The sequence below is a fragment of the Puma concolor genome, chromosome D4, assembly GCF_028749965.1.
Source record: "Puma concolor isolate L17-30 chromosome D4, mPumCon1.1.hap2, whole genome shotgun sequence".
Taxonomy (NCBI): Eukaryota; Metazoa; Chordata; class Mammalia; order Carnivora; family Felidae; genus Puma; species Puma concolor.
Window position 1 is genome coordinate 6,395,878 of NC_141679.1, and position 16,964 is coordinate 6,412,841.

The window sequence follows — 16,964 nt, forward strand, 5'->3', positions numbered from 1 at the left end:
TTTTACCATTATGAAAAGTGGTACAGTTAGAGCATGGGATTTAGTGACAGATGAACCTTGACTAGTATTGAGACTATGAGTGCTTTGATCTTGAACATGTCATTTAGCTCTGTGAGTCTTTGCTTCTTTATCTATACAGGTGTAAGGTTAGAATCTGCATGTAAGTATTGTGGGGGAAAACTAGGCAAAATAGCACATATGAAGTGCCTTATTTTGGCAGGTAGCAGTCCGTAAACATCAGTTCCTTTCTTTTGCACCATGTTTTAATTCTTGGGGAAGTGGTCATCCACCTATGCAATACATGGCCTTTCTTTATTGACCACGATATTTTATCAACCAGGACAGCCCATTCCCTGACCATCTTGGGCAACAGATTTTACAGTATACGTAAATTTTGGGTTTCCTGTTGCTTGAAGGATTCACATGGCAATTTCTCTTCTGACTTGAGTTTCTCCTTCTACTATCCTGCAAGACTTTGAAGGCAGTGACCAGGTTGAGTCTGTTGTGGTGTCTCCAGTGCCTAGCACATACTAAGTTCCAGTTAAAGGCAAATAAATGACAGAAAGAGGGAGAAGAAGAAGAAAGGACAAGCCTAACCATACTCACTTCTGTTTTCCTCTCATCAAACTGCAACTTACCCAAATTGCACAGACTGTCATTCTTAATCATCACACAGCAAACTTGATAGTTATGCACAAAACTTGACATTTATCGAAAATGATTGGCAAGTTTATATCTTGCCTCCAAACCTGATTTCAACCATGACCAGAACATGAAGGTGACTTTCTAACACTGCTAGAGCTCATATCTGCCCAGCATTCTGTGGTGCAGGATGGGGCGGGGCAGGTGTACAACATGAGGGCCTCTCTGTAAAACACTGCTAATCACACCTGCATTTGCTTGGACAGATTGAGAAGACCCTGGAATGACACGTGTGGAAAGAGATTTGTGCTTCTGAATTTCCTGCATGATTCCATTTCATGAAACCCACTGAACACCTGAGAGTAATACCTCTCACCCTGGGTCTCCATAATAGGACCCTCTTAAGGGTAGACCCCTTGATGATGGGAACCATCTCCAAACTTTGAGTTATGAAGTCCCCCTATAACCAAGACAGAGCTATCTGCTATCAAATGCACTCTGGCCTGAAGAGTACTATTTACTGATTCTTTCACCAAATGCATAGTAACCATCTTCTGTGTGCCAGATGCAGGGATTTACTCTTACTCTCCTTCTGTTATCTTATTACACGTGATAAAGCAGGAAACAGGGAAGAGAAATGGGGCTTGCGAGAAAGTTCAGTCCCTGAATCTGAGATATAACAAGTGTCAGAAGACTTTGGGTGTTGCCTCTATTGAATTTATTTAACAAATTTATTTACCACACTTAGGCTTTCTTCTCATGACAGAGAGAGACAGTCTGTAACTTCCGCTGGAACTCCCCATAGCAGAGGGCAGAACTCCCCTCTTTACGCTCTGGGCCTTTGACAAAAATCCATTTTCTGCTTGCTTCTCTCCTCTGCCTTATACAGAGTGTGTGTGTAGGGGCTGTGGCATAAAGTACGTTACCTCTTAGGCAGGTGAACAGTTTTCGGTTTATGTTCACAGGAGGAAAGAGCAATTAGCAAACATGAATCAAATATCTGATGGCCCAGGGTAACTGGAGGATGAGTTCTTATTTGGTGTAGTTTTGTCTCAAAGCGTCTAAGACATGCAAAGCTTTGAGCTTGATTATCATATAAAAATGAGTTTAGGAAATGAAATACATGTTTAAAATCCTAAATTATTCTTGCTTATCGTAAACTGCAGAGGAGGTAAGAAAATGTTTGCAAACAACTGTGTGAAGATATTTTTCTCAAGCCTCGATGCACAGCGGAATCACTAAGCAGAGTGCCTCAGCTCTGGCCGTCATTGGAATCACCTGAAAGACTTTTTTAAAAATACCAGGCCCCACCTTGGATCCTTTATTTTTATTTATTTATTTATTTTAATATATAAAATTTATTGTAAAATTGGTTTCCATACAACACCCAGTGCTCATCCCAAAAGGTGCCCTCCTCAATACCCATCACCCACCCTCCCCTCCCTCCCACCCCCCATCAACCCTCAGTTTGTTCTCAGTTTTTAAGAGTCTCTTATGCTTTGGCTTTTTCCCACTCTAACCTCTTTTTTTTTGTTTTTTATCCTTCCCCTCCCCCATGGGTTCCTGTTAAGTTTCTCAGGATCCACATAAGAGTGAACACATATGGTATCTGTGTTTCTCTGTATGGCTTATTTCACTTAGCATCACACTCTCCAGTTCCATCCATGTTGCTACCAAGGGCCATGTTTCATTCTTTCTCATTGCCACATATTACTCCATTGTGTATATAAACCACAATTTTTTTATCCATTCATCAGTTGATGGACATTTAGGCTCTTTCCATAATTTGGCTATTGTTGAGAGTGCTGCTATAAACATTGGGGTACAAGTGCCCCTGTGCATCAGCACTGCTAGGAATTTACCCAAGGGATACAGGAGTACCACCTTGGATCCTGTAAATATAAATTCTAATTCTTTTGTGAGGCCAGCATCAATTTTAAAGCAAAATTTCCTTGAGAGCTTCTAACGTGTAGAGGTATTGAGAACCACTGGTTAGATCAATAAAACACCTGCACACACAAACGCCTTTTATTGTCCTGCCTTTCAAAGTGCCCCCAGCTTTACGTCAGAGCAAGTTAGGAATTTAGAATCTCAAGCTGTGCCTCAGACTAGAGAAGCAGACACTGCACTCCAACAAAGTTGAGTTGAGTCATGTCAACATTCGTGTCTGGGAAACAAGAGTTCTAACACTAGCCCGCGTTTGGAGTGTTACTGGGAAGCAGAGATAGCTAACATTTATTGAACACAATGAGCCAGACACTGAGCTAACCTTACATCAGCATCTCATTTGATGTTCCCCAAACTCTGCAAGGTGGGAGTTACCATGCCTGTCTTATGATGGGGAAATGTAGGCTTACAGAAGTGATACCACTTGCCCAAGATCAAAGAATGGCAGCTCATGGAGTGGGGATTTCAGCTCAGATCTCCGTGTCTTGAAAGCCTGTGCTAACAACTCTCCAGATATGACTATATATCCACTGGCATGTATACAACACATCCACAAATGACATAGATACACTTTTCAGCTTTATGATAACAAAAATATATTTTCTTTCTCTGTGTGTATGTCTGTGCACGTGTACTTATTTCTGGGTTCTTTATTCTGTTCTATTGAGTGATGTGTCTGTTTTTATGCCAGTACTATACTGTTTTGATGACTATACCTTTGTAATATAGCTTGAAGTTAATATAGTTATGAATTTATGCTTTAACCTAGCATTGAACTCCTAAAGTTATGAGACAAAGGAAAAAATCGGAAAGTTTCCACGACTACAAAATTAAGCAGGCAAAACCTAGAGCAAAACAGGTTTTCCTATCATTTGGGCCCCCTGACTGAATTAAAGGGTAAAAAAATTTGGCCAGGGCATGCAAAATTCATATATGCAGCTTTTTAATCAGATCAAAGCAGCTGGTTTGAGTAGTGCTGGACCTTTCTGAAAGCTCTTGGGGAAGCTGTGCACTTTATTTGCAATCAGGCATCAATAGGAGTCAGCACCTGTCACATCTCCAGAAACACAAAACAAATCATTTGCATTACCTCCCAAGATAGCTTCCCCTTTAAGCTAATTTTATACTTTTTCCCCCCCATTTAATAACAGAAGCTTAAGTGTTTTTTTCAGACTGTGTACTTAATGAACTTGAAAGGTGGGGGCTGCTTTACACAACCACAGTCTTCAGAAAACTATAGTTCCTGCTTTAGGATAGAAGCCTGTTCTGGGCACCTGATTCATCTGCTTCTCTTTGTAGGAAAACGGCCTGGGTGCATCTCAGTTCTTAGAAATCCTTTCCCAAACCTGATTTTCTGCCTTGTATACCTCAGGGGTCCAAACAAGTGGTTTCAGAGGCTGAAGACAGTTTAAGTGGAGTGACCCAGGGTGTGGTCCCCACCCTCAGAGTGACCTCAAGCATCACCATGGTCATGTGCCCCCCTGGTTTTATTCTTCTCTGGAGGATGAAGAAAGAAGAAAACATCAATAAAAGGAATAACAATTGGGGTTACTTTTCCCCCCAAGACATGACAAAGTAAAGAAATGAATATTTCCCCTTAAATGTATCTGGGCTACAAGATGTTCTTAGGTTTTGAAATTCAATTATAAGAAAAGAAGAACCACAACATTACAGAAATTCGAAGAGTGTGCTATGGATGAAAGTGTACACACAGAGACCAACAGAACAGATTACAGAATGGAGTCCAGAAGTAGATCCACACAAAGACGGTCAATCGATGTTTGACAAAGGTGCAAAGGTGAGTCATGGGGAAAGGATAGTCTTTTCGACAAATGGGGCTCAAGAAATTGGACATCCACATGCCAAAAAAAAAAAAAAAAAAAGAGATCTTCAACCTATACTTTATATCTTTGATGACAACAATCAACTCAAGACGGATGGTAAACCTAAGAATGTACAACTATAAAATGTTTAGAAGAGAGGCGCCTGGGTGTCTCAGCTGGTTAAGCCTCTGACTTCGGCTCAGGTCATGATCTCACAGCTTGTGAGTTCAAGTCCCGTGTCAGGCTCTGTGCTGACAGCTTGGAGCCTGGAGCCTGCTGTGGATTCTGTGTCTCCCTCTCTCTCGCCCCCTTCCCCGCTCACGCTCTGTCTCTCAAAAGAAATAAACATTGAAAAAAAAATGTTTAAATAAATAAAATGTTTAGAAGAAAAGATAGGAAAAAAATCTTTGAGAGTTTGGATTAGGCAGAGTTCTTAGCCATCTCACCAAAAGCACAGTTCGTATAAGAAAACAAAGACAAATTGGATTCCATCTAAATTAAAATCTTTGCTGTGCAAAAGACACTGGTAAGAGAATGAAAAATGAGCCACAGACTGAGAGAAAATATTTGCATATCATGCGTCTGATAAAGGACTTGCATCTAGAAAATACAAAGAATTCTAAAAACTTAATAAGAAAATGAAAAAAACTTAATAAGTCTGCCATTTTTAAAAACATTTAATCATTTTTGAGAGTGAGAGAGACAGAGCATGAGCAGGGGAGGGACACAGAGAGAGAGGGAGACACAGAATCCGAAGAAGGCTCCAGGCTCCGAGCTGTCAGCACAGAGCCCAACGCAGGGCTTGAACTCACAAACAATGAGATCATGACCTGAGCTGAAGTCGGATGCTTAGCCGACTGAGCCACCCAGGCACCCCAATAAGTCTGCCATTTTTGATGATTATCATCACTGTAGGCTAGTAAGGTAGAAAGGACATTAGTTTTGAGGGAAACTTGCCTGCGACACCTAATGACTACATAATCTTGGGTACATTAAATAGCTTTTCTGAATTCTAGTTAAAAATGGTCAAATAGTTTGAATACAGATTTTACCAAAGAAGACATATAGATGTCCAACTGCCATGCGAAAATATGCTCATCATCCCTAGATATTAAGAAATATCTATTTTCCTAGATATTAGGAAAATGCAAATTAAAACACAAAGAGATAATTCTACACACCTATTAACATGACTTAAAAAAAAAATGACAATGTCAATGCCAAGTGCTGCCAAGAATGTGAAACAATTGGAGCTCTCACACTTTGCAAGGGGAATGTAAAAATGGTATAGCCACTATGGAAAGGCTTAGTGGTTTCTTATAAAGTTAAATATTTACTTCCCATATGACCCAGCCATCCTACTCCTAGGTGTTTACCCAAGTGAAATTAAAATGAAAATCTATATATAAACATTTATAGTAACTTGATTCATAATTGCCCCAAAACAGGAAACAACCCAAAAGTCCCTCAACTGGGGAATGAATAAGCAAACTCTGGTATGTACATACAGTGGAATACTACTCAACAAGAGAAAAGGAATGAACTATTGATATATCTAACAATATTGATAAATCTCAATTGCATTATGCTAAGTGAAAGAAGCAGACAGAAAGCATATCTAATGAATAATCCCATTAGCATGACATCCTAGAAAAGGTAAAACTCTAGCACAGAGAACAGTGGGCACCTGGCTTTAAGAGTTTGGGGATGGTTTTTGTGTGTTTGCTTGGCAAGTGATACAACTGTTGTGGATCTTGATTGTAGGGGTGGTTATAGGACTACATGTTTGCCAAAAACTCATAGATGTTTTTACTAAAAAGATTAAATGTTACTGTACGCCAATTTAAAAATGAATAAATGTTTAAACTGAGAATAAACTGAGGGCTTATGGGGGGTGGGGAGGAGGGGAGGGTGGGTGATGGGCATTGAGGAGGGCACCTGTTGGGAGGAGCACTGGGTGTTGTATGGAAACCAATTTGACAATAAATTTCATATTAAAAAAATGAATAAATGTTTAAAAAATGAAATGTTTTCTGCCAATTTTTCTCTTCAAATTTTAAATTGTTTTACAGATAACAGAATAGAGCACCACACACAGGGCACACAGGTAAGGAAAGCGTTCATGATAAATGGTTTACCTGAGTCATACCCTGAGTTCGTTTTCATCACAGTGTTTAGGAAGCAGACTTTTTTCCAAGCATTAATCCAGCAAGACTCAAAAATTTTTTTTTGAAATAACTAAAATTTCCATCAATAAAGGACTGGATAAATAAATTACAGCATGGCATGTCCAATGAAATATATAGAGCCACTTCACTTTTTCTTTTCTTTTCTTTTTTAGATTTTTTAAAAGTTTATTTATTTTGAGAGAGAGAGAGGGAGCATGGGGGAGGGGCAGAGAGAGAGGGAGAGGGAGAGAATCCCAAGCAGTCTCCACACTGTCACTGCCATGTGGGGCTCAAACCCATGAACTGCGAGATCATGACCTGAGCCAAAATCAAGAGTCCAATGCATAACCGAATGAGCCACTCAGGTGCCCCAAGATACGATATGTTTATAGTTTCCTTTTGGCTAATTCATAAACATAATTCATCGTACATATTTTTTGGTTTTGTAAATGTGTAGTATCAACATTCAGTATACGTCCATGATCAAACTTAACTCCAAACACCCATTCCAAGTGGGAAGACTAGGGATTGTCGGCCATGCTTGATTCTCATCATCACTGTAGGCTGGTAAGGTAGAAAGTTCTTCAGGAAGCTTGCCTGTGACGCCTAATGACTACATAATCTCAGGAAAATTAAATAGCTTTCTGAATTCCAGTACCTTCATCTGCCGAATGGTTACTGTTCCTGTAAGACATGGGCATGGGAAAATACAAGCCACCCTGGGCACCCTTCTTTTTACTGTGCATGTGACAGTAATCACACTTCCTCTCAAAGAAAGCCTTCAGCCTGAGGACCTCATTTTCACCATTGGCTTCAGCTATGGGTCAGCTGCCTATTCCTCTTTCTCAGGACCCTCCCTTTGCCCTTTCTTACCTGCTGTCTGATGAAGCTGCTTTCCCAAGCTCAACATCAGCAGGAGGAACATGTTCTGTACCCGATCTGAAACAAATAATTGAAAGTCTCAGGGCCTTCTGCAGTTTTGCTGGATCTTGTGATTTGGTGATTTGCTCATTCCTGAAAACAGGGAAATGACTCGTAAACAACTGTTCTGGGGGTGAGGGGGCAGCAGAGGGGGCAGAGCAGAGCCTGGAAGAGAAGTTATAAGTTGAATGCCGGAGAGGGGGTGAGGGGAAGTGAGGCATTCTTTATCGATCCAAATTAGAAGCTCTTCCTTCTCTGAATATGAACCAGTCCTCACAAGTCACCCACACTGCTGATTGTCTGAACCTCCTTGTCCCTTCCACAAAGCCTCCCATAGATTTTTCAGCAGTGGATCCTTGAAAATCAAATGATTGTCAAATGAATAATGCATACCAGCTTCTTGAGGTGGGCTTGAACTCTGGGAGCTAGGTACTCAAAGATAGCATACAGTAGAACAGAACTAAATTCTCAATAAGCACTTGATATTTCCCTGAGCAGGTAAAGTGACAAGTTCTTTTGAGTGTTGTGATGGAGTTTGCCCATTGTCTGAACTACCTGTTACTAAGCAGGTTAGACAGGGAGAGCACAGAAGTGGCGACATTGAGCGGGTGCTCAACCTTGGTCTTGCTAAAACTCCTAAGCTTCCACATTTGCTCACAGGCTTTCTCCCATCCCAGGACTTCTGGTGGCTGAGGCAAAAGGGACAGGATATACTACTGTCAGCTATTCTGTCCTCACAGAGGCTTTCAAAATTTTATTAGCTATGGAACCATTTCTCCAAGGGAAATTGGTTGGAGCCATACATCCAAATCAGGTACAAGCAGATCTGCTCTGAGGTCTCAGTGTGATGGAAAGCCAGCAGAGGATTTAGATCTGGTGAATGACCTGATCTCATTGCATTTTGAAAAGAGGACTCAGCTTTGGTGTAGACAACAGACTCTTGGGAAGGAGAGTGGGTTGGACAAGATGAGAAGCAGGATGACCAGTGAGGCATGTTTACGCAGAGATGAAGATAGGTTGGATTGAGTGATGGAGCTGGTGGAGGTGAGAAGTGGCATATGTTATATACGAATATACATTTGTTCTTTAAATTTATTTTTTCCCAACAGCATTATTGAAGTGTAACTGACATACAACAGAGGATTATGTGTGTGTGTGTGTGTGTGTGTGTGTGTATACACGTGCATGCATGTGTATGTACATAAATATGGAAAACACAGACAATTCAGTGGTACAATTCAGTGGTTTTTAGTATAGTCACAGAATTGTGAAACCCACACCACTATCTAAGTTTGGATTCTTTTCATTACCCCCAGAAAGGAACCCAATACCCATTGACAGAAACTTCCCAATTTCCCTTCCCTCTCCTTCCAACCTCTGGCAACCACCAATACACTTTCTGTCTCTATTGTTTTCCTTATTCTGGATATTTCATTTAAATGGAATTACACATTGTGGCCTTTTGAATCCAGCTTCTTGCGCTGAGCTTAATATTTTCAAGATTCATTTATGCTGTAGCACCTATCAGTACTTCATTCCTTTTAATGGTAGAATAGTATTTCATTGTATAACTATACCACATCTTGTCTAGCCATTCATATGCCAACGATCCATTTGGGTTGTTCCTACTGGCTGGCTTTTATGAATTATGCTGCTATGGACACTCACGTACAAATTTTTGTGTAGACATGTTTCCAATTCTCTTGGATATGTTGGAGTGGAACTGTTTGGTTAAATAGTAACTCTATGTTTACTTTTTGAGAAATTGCCAAACTGTTTATCAAATATATAATTTGCAAACACTTTATCCCACTCTGCAACTTGTCTTTTCAGCTTCTTGATAATGTTCTTTGAAGCACAAATATTTTAATTTAATTTAATTTTAAAGCACAAATTATTTTAATTCTGATGAAGTGCATTTATCTATTTTCTTTTTTATTGCTTGTGCTTTAGGTGTCATATCTAAGAAACCATTGCCTAATCCAAGGTCACAAAGATTTATGTTTTCTTCTATTTTATAGCTTCAGTTCTTATAGTTAGGTCTCTGATCCCATTTTGAGGGTTTTTAAAAAGATAATAATTGTTCCTTTATAGATTAAATCATTATAGTTTTGGCTACTGGAAGTCCCTTCAAGGTAGCCTCTGTTTGCTTTTCACACAATCCTATCAATCTTGGAAAGTTTGTTTGCTTTCTGTACAAATTGCCTTAAGTTGACTTCATGTGTCTATTGCCCACACACACAATTAACCTTTCTCTAAGAAGTCCTGTTTTTTTTTTTTAATTTTTAAAATTAGAAACAAAACAAAAACAGTTTACCCATTTCTCCCACCCCTAAACACCTGCCTCTGGCAACCACCAATCTGCTCTCTGTATCTATGAGCCTGGTTTGTTTGTTGTCGTTTGTTTTAGATTCCACATGTAAATGAAATCATACAATATTTGTCTTTCTCTGTTTCACATATTTCACTTAGTGTAATCTCCTTGAGTTTTATCCATGTTGTTGCAAATGGCAAAATTTCATTTTTTTTTTCTGATGAATAATATTCCATTTCTCCCTCTCATACACATACACACACATACTTAGGTTGATTCCATATCTTGGCTATTATCAATAATACTGCGATAATATTGTAATGAACATGAAGGTGTATATATCTTGAGTTACATTTTCATTTTCTCCAGATAAATACCCAGAAATGAAATTGCTGGACCATATGGTAGTTTTATTTTTATTTTTTTTTAGGAACCTCCATACTTTTTTCCATAGTAGCCACATCAATTTACAATTCTACCAAAGTGCACAGGAGCTTCCTTCTTCTCCACATCCTCACCAACACTTGTTATTTCTTGTCTCTTTGATACTCGCCATTCTAACAAGTGATATCTCATGGTGGTTTTGATTTGCATTTCCCTGATGATTAGTGACATTGAGCACTGTTTCATGTACCGGTTGGTTATCTATATGTCTTTTTTTGCCAAGAAGCTCATTGCCTATGTTTTCTTCGAGGACTTTTTTGGTTTCAGGTCTTACATCCATGTCTTTAATCCATTTTGAATTGATTTCTGTGTATGGTGTAAGAGAGTGGTCCAGTTGCATTCTTCGCATGTGGTTGTCCAATATTTCCAATACTAGTTATTGAATGCTTTGGAACATATTCCTCACTTTCATTTTGCTGAACTCTGTTTCTACACTGTAGATGGAACAACTACTTTCCCAGTCTTGAAGGATTGGTCTTATGTAGGAGATGAACCTTAATGTTCAACCATGTCTCATCTCTTGGTTGTCTTGCAAATCTTTATGTTTGTCCAAGCAGCTGATTCTATTTTCTTAAAATAATTCGCAGTAGTGGAGGATGTGCCTGTTAGTATCCAAAAGGGGAGGATCTTTACATCTAGATTCAGGTTGACTGAAAGTCAGATCCTCACGCATCAGCTTGCAAAAGTATAGAAATAATACAGTCCTGTGGCCTGCAAGTGTAAGTCCTACTGGCCACCAGAACCAGGCAACTTGGAGGTGTCCTCTGGGTAGCAGTCACAACAATTTGGGCTCAAGATGAGTATACAAGCTTTCTTCTGGGTCCTGCTGGTGAACTGAAATGAAGCAGAGGGAGGGCACCAAGATGGCGCCCACAGCCTATGTTAATCAGGAGCAGCTCTGCAGGCCACCAAATGTGTGCAAGACCGTCACCCTGCCCATCAGTGTGCAGCCCTAGCAGAAGCAAAAAGGCTTTCCTCACAGAAAGACTGGGGTGTGTGCATCAGTGTGCTATTTGTGCAGTGCTCTGGAGGCATCAGCCTGCCCAGAGCTGTCTCTCAATTTCACAGTCCTCTTGAACCTAGGAATTCAAGCCCTCTGGCCAACAGAGCCGGGTGATGAAGGGGTAAGGAGTCCCATGGGCAGCTGCTGCAAAAACCCAGTATACCCTGTAAGGATCCCTGGCAGGAGACACTAGTGTTCTGCAGTACGTCAGAGGATGAGTGTGCAAATAGCACCAGCCTTCTAAGGTCTCTGGAAAGGATTACACCAGCCCCTACAGGTGTGTTAATCAGCACCCTGCCTCTCAGGGTGCAGCCGTGAATGATTAGCTTCTAGGCTTCCTTCACAGGAAGATTGAGCTCCTGGGTCTGTGGCTACTCTGGCTCCCTTACATTTCCACAGGAATTTTAGGACCAGGTTGTCCATTTCCAAAAAGGAAAAAAAAAAAAAAAAAAAAAGGCAGTTGGAATCTTGAATCTTGATAGGAATTGCACTCAATCTGTAGATCCATTGGGGAATATACCAATCTTCATAATGTTAAGTCTTCCAAAAATGAACATAGCATGTCTTTCCATTTACTTAGGTCTTCTATCTTTTCAAATAAGACCTTATGAGATTTGCTGTCAGGTTGGATATGTAGTTTGACAAAAATAGATAAATGCAGGAAATTTTCCACATTTGAGACTTGAGGCATTAGGGCAATGCAGGTGGTATTTTTTAAACTGGAGAAGGTGGAGGAGAGAAACAGATTAAGGAGCAGAAATCAGGACGTGTTTGGCACGTACTCAGTTTGAGATGCCAGCTCGACATCCATGTGAAGATATGCAGTAGGCAGTTGGACAGGGGGTCCAGAGTTTGGGGTAGAGGTAAATTTGGGAGTGCTCAATGTCTACATGTTACTTAATGCCATAGGGCTGCGTGACATCACCACAAGAGAGACAGAGGAGAAAAAGTGTCGAAAGACTGGAATGTGGGCCGTTCCAACATTTATAGATCCCTGGGACGGCGGGCACTAGCAAAGAAGATTGAGGGGAAGGGTAAAAAGGCTAATTAATCCCGCCTTTTATTTTCAGTTTTCTGATACTTGGACATCTGGGCTCTTGATCCTGCAGGGACTAGCCCCGTCCCTACCCCAAAGATTAGTCAATTCCTAGAGGCAGTGAGCAACTCACCAGGAGGGTGCCTTTCAAATGCAAACCAACCAATCCAGAACCCCACACTCCAACCACCTCCTTACTGCCCCAACCACCCTGGGGCTAGGTACCACACAACAAGGGACAACCCCTATGTTCCAGATCCCGATGAATAATTTCAAACTAGACAATTTAAGCCTGCCTTCCCATCCCTTCTTGTGGAAACCACAATAAAGACTCCTGGCCACATTTCCCTTTCTGCTCTGCCTCCTGTCTGAGCCGGGTGCTCCCCTAGGTGGTCCCTGAAGGGTGGCATGCCTCCTTCTCTCAAGATCTGAAGACACAACAACCTATTTTTTCAATGGCAGTTATCTCCTGATCTGTTGGCCTCGCCACACCTCAATTATAAGGAAACATAGAGTTTAATTTTTGTAATACTTTTTTATTCATTTTTGAGAGACAGAGCATGAGTGGGGGAGGGGCAGAGAGAGAGGGAGACACAGAATCCGAAGCAGGCTCTAGGCTCTGAGCTGTCAGCACAGAGACCAACGCGGGGCTTGAACCCATGGACCGTGAGATCATGACCTGAGCTGCAGTCGGATGCTTAACCAACTGAGCCACCCAGGTGCCCTGTGGAAACCTAGAGTTTAAAACACAGTGTTCCAAGGAGGGGGTGTTCAGCTGAGCCAAATGCTGCTGAGAGTTGGCATTAGCAGTGTGGAGGTCATGAGAGAGCCCACTTGTGGGACGTCCATGGATTTGGTGCAGATGAAAAGACTGTGAAGTGGAGAGAAAATAAGAGCTAAGAATGTAGAGACAACAGAATATAGGCAGTGCTTCAGAGAAGAGTATTATAACAAGAGAGAGCAACGAGGCAGTAGCTAGAAGGGATTGTGAGGTCCACAGAGGGCTATAATCTTGTTTTCATTTTAGAAAGAGACATATTACCACGGGTATCAACTAGGAGCTCCATCAAGTGCTTTCCATAGGGAAATGCTAGACCTTAGCTGGACTTGAAGACCCTCTTCCTTATCGAAAAGGCAAATGTACCCAGAAAAGAAATCATCTTCATGCGGCACTTGCCCAGCATTCTTATTTCTAGAGCTAAGAAGGATAGTGTGTAACACGTTCTGGCAACAGAAAGGACGCCTGGCTCACCCAGACCTGCTGTAACTTCCCCTTCTTCCTTGCCCGTCTAAGGGGACTTTCCTTGCACACTGCCTCCACAGAGAGATAGATAATGTTATGAAGGTACTTTCCAACCAGCAGCTTCTTCCAGCTAGGGATAGTCTCTTCTGTGCAATGGATAAGAGCTCATGCTCTAAAGTCAGACATATCTGAGCTCAAAACCTGGGTCTAGAATTATGAACCTCTAAGACCCTGGGCACTTTATGAAAACTCTTTGTGTCCTATATTCCTGTAATGCCAATAATATTAACACCCACCTCAAGCCAGAATCTTGGGTGTGTCGTCTTGAACCTACTCGTCTCGCATCTTGCAAATCCAGTCCATCCCCCAGTCCTATTAATTCTATGCCGGGATACTTCTGGATGATGCCTCTTATTTATACCACCCCACTGCCATCATCTTTATTCAGCATCTCGTCATTCCGCTTTATACCATGGCAGAGCATCCTGCTCAAAATCTTTTGATGGCTTAGCATTTCACTGAGAATAAAGTCCTGAGTCCGTCTAGTAGTCCAGGCAAGAGGGACCACTGCCTTGAGCCCTGTGCTTTAGTGGACTCGACAGTGGCCATGCTCCTGGTGTTTGCAGAGCTAAGAGTGTCCTCTGGGGCCCTTGACCTGCCCCTAAAACCCGCCACAATCTGGGTTCTTGGGACTCTGGAGTTCTCTAAGTGGCCCTAAGCTTGATGCCAGGTCTTTGGGGCTTCTTCCCCAGATCCATTCCCTCAAAAGCAGACCTTGTTGCCAGTGTGCAACTCCCTAAATGCAGAGACTTTCCTTGGTCTTTCCGATGAGACTGTCTTATGCAAAATCACAAAACCACCACTCCTCCAGCATTCCCAATTCTCCTTATCTCTCTCAATTTTCCAAAGCACTCATGACCATCTGACATGCCACATAATGCACTCATTTGTTACATTATCATCTACTATCTTCGATAAGAATCTAATCACTAAAATGACAGAGATCTTTGTCTGATTTGCTCATTAACATCTTTCAGTTCCTAGAACTGCGTCTGGCAGGAAGCTGGCACTCGGTTCATACTGGATGAATTAATTATCCATTTACCTGGCAGGAAGATGTTCCTGAATACTGAATAATCAAATGTGACCATGTCACTCCTGCTTAAAAGATTCCAATAGCTCCCGTGATTTATAAGGTAAAGTTCTCCTTTGCATGGGCTACACAGTTTTTTCAGATCTGGTCCCTCCTGCCTTAGCCACAGAAGTAATACAGGTGCTTTCCATGACAAGTCCCTCACAGGTGCTCTGAGATTCTAATCTCTCTTGTCTGATCTCCATTTATTTTGTCCAATCTTATTTCCCCTCTATCTCAGTTTCTACTGGAGCTCGAAGAAGCTGTACTGGGTCATAAATATTTCCTTAAGTGGCCTTACATTCTTATGCACTCAACACAAGTAGATAAGCCTTTTCTAGCTGCTCCAAGCTGTTCCTTCTGCCTCAGTTGTTGTCTGCTATTCACTAATGTTAGCACTCAACTCCTTGTTGGTATATTAATTTGTTACATGTCTGTCTTTCATGTTAGAACAAGAGCTCTTTGTACTGTATTAGATCCTTATAACACTCCTCTTTATCTTGATGTGTGTTTGTGTGTATGCATGTCTGTGTGTTTCATAAATGTTTATAACTGTTTATAATGGATAATGACTGTTCCCTGAAGGAACAGATGAAGAGTGCATGTGTGGCAATATGGTATCATACTCTGAGACTACTGGCCCCCAGTTGACTCCTTCCTCTATGAGAGAAACAGAAAACTTAATTTGTTTAATCATTTTGTCATCAAATAAGAAATTTTCATCGATTTATGTGTCACTCACTGTAGAATGGGTTTCTAAGAGCAGGTTCTGGGAAACTTTACTGTTGGTAAGTTTGAACTCTTTTATATTCAGATTGCCAAAGCCTGAAAGAGTTACTTTGGAAAACTTATGGAGTGCACTGCCCAAATTAATTCACTCAAGCATCATTTACAAAGCATCTGTATGTAAGGTACTCCTCTGGCTGAAAGAGCACAGAGAGGACACCTCTCCATGAGATGAAATGAATGTGTTCAAACACCCATGCTCCCTCTTCCTTCCATCTCCCCTTCTAAAATTCACCTTTGTTTTGGAGGTGAGTGTATAATTGTCCAGGCCTACATGGCCATTCATTTTTATCCTGATTGTATATTCCTTATGTATGTGTTTGTTTGTGCTGGAGTTTCCATCAGGCAGAGGATGTTCATCGTAGCTGTCTGTACTCGGGCAAGCTCCCCTCTAAGGAATACACTAGAATGTGACTAGAAAAAAACATTTTCAAAAAAAAAAAAAAAAAAAAAAGGAAGAAAAGAAACGAAAAGAAAAGAAAAGGCATTTTTTTTTCAATCAAATGATCAGTTTAGCTGAATTTCTTAAATTTCTGGATAATTCTTAATGAATTCTGGGTAATTCCTGACAATTCTGCCTATGAACATACTGTAGAGGTTGGGGTCTAGTCATGGTATGAAACGGAACAGGACAGCAGAAGACACTAAATTCTAGAACGTTTTCTTGTGGCCCTAAAGAGAGTCATGAAGGGAGCTCTCAGTCACAAGATGCTCAGGCTTGAGAGAGAGAAGAAGCAAGGACACTCTTTTTTAATTTATTTATTTTAAAATTTTTATTTATTCATGTATGTATGTATTTATTTATTATTACTATTTAGACCAGAATTTCTCATTTTTAATATGGAACGACTTAAAATTTGTTTGTAATAAGGGCCACTCTTTTCAGATTGGTGAAGAGTCGTGCTCAGATGGCTCCCCCAGGCCACTAGGGAAGCTGCTTCTCTCGATGGCATGGTGGAAAGCTCTGAGCTAGGCATCAAGAGACATTAGTCAATTAAAAAAATTTTTTTAGTGTTTATTTATTTTTGAGAGAGACAGAGCATGAGCAGGGGAGAGGGAGGAGTAGAGAGAGAGGGAGACCCAGAATCTGAAGCAGGCTCCAGGTTCTCAGCTGTCAGCACAGAGCCCGATGTGGGGCTTGAATTCATGAACCGTGAGATCATGACCTGAGCCAAAGTCGGACGCTTAACCGACTGAGCCACCCAGGCGCTCTGAGACATTAGTCAATTTAACATCAGTTCAAGTTTAACTTAAATCGCATCTCAACTTTTTAGCCAATGAATATGATGCTCCCACTTTTTGCGTGTCTTTGAATTAGAAAATTCACTCAAATCAAAGTGGGAATCAAGACAAGGATTCATGTAAGAAAGGATCCCTGCCCTCTAAGACATTATACCATAGTCAGAACATCAAAATTCTGTACACATGAAAAATAGTAAGAGGCAATGTGAAAGGTTTCTACATGAAAATGCCCAGACCATGCAAGTTGCCTGGTGGAAGGATAA

The 16,964-nt window shown here is 41.0% G+C and overlaps 1 protein-coding gene across 4 annotated transcripts in view; it reads right to left on the reverse strand.

The window, feature by feature from the left end:
* Positions 1–16,964, reverse strand: part of PDCD1LG2 (programmed cell death 1 ligand 2) — a 103,030-nt gene that overhangs the window by 83,150 nt on the left and 2,916 nt on the right. For 3 of the 4 annotated variants that reach the window (XM_086684875.1, XM_086684876.1, XM_025931672.2), the window contains exon 2: positions 7,454–7,519. In XM_086684875.1, coding sequence (XP_086541001.1) covers positions 7,454–7,519 — 66 coding nt within the window. Of the gene's footprint in view, positions 1–7,453; positions 7,595–16,964 lie in introns of all 4 variants that reach the window. The other variant, XM_086684877.1, reaches the window with a different exon arrangement.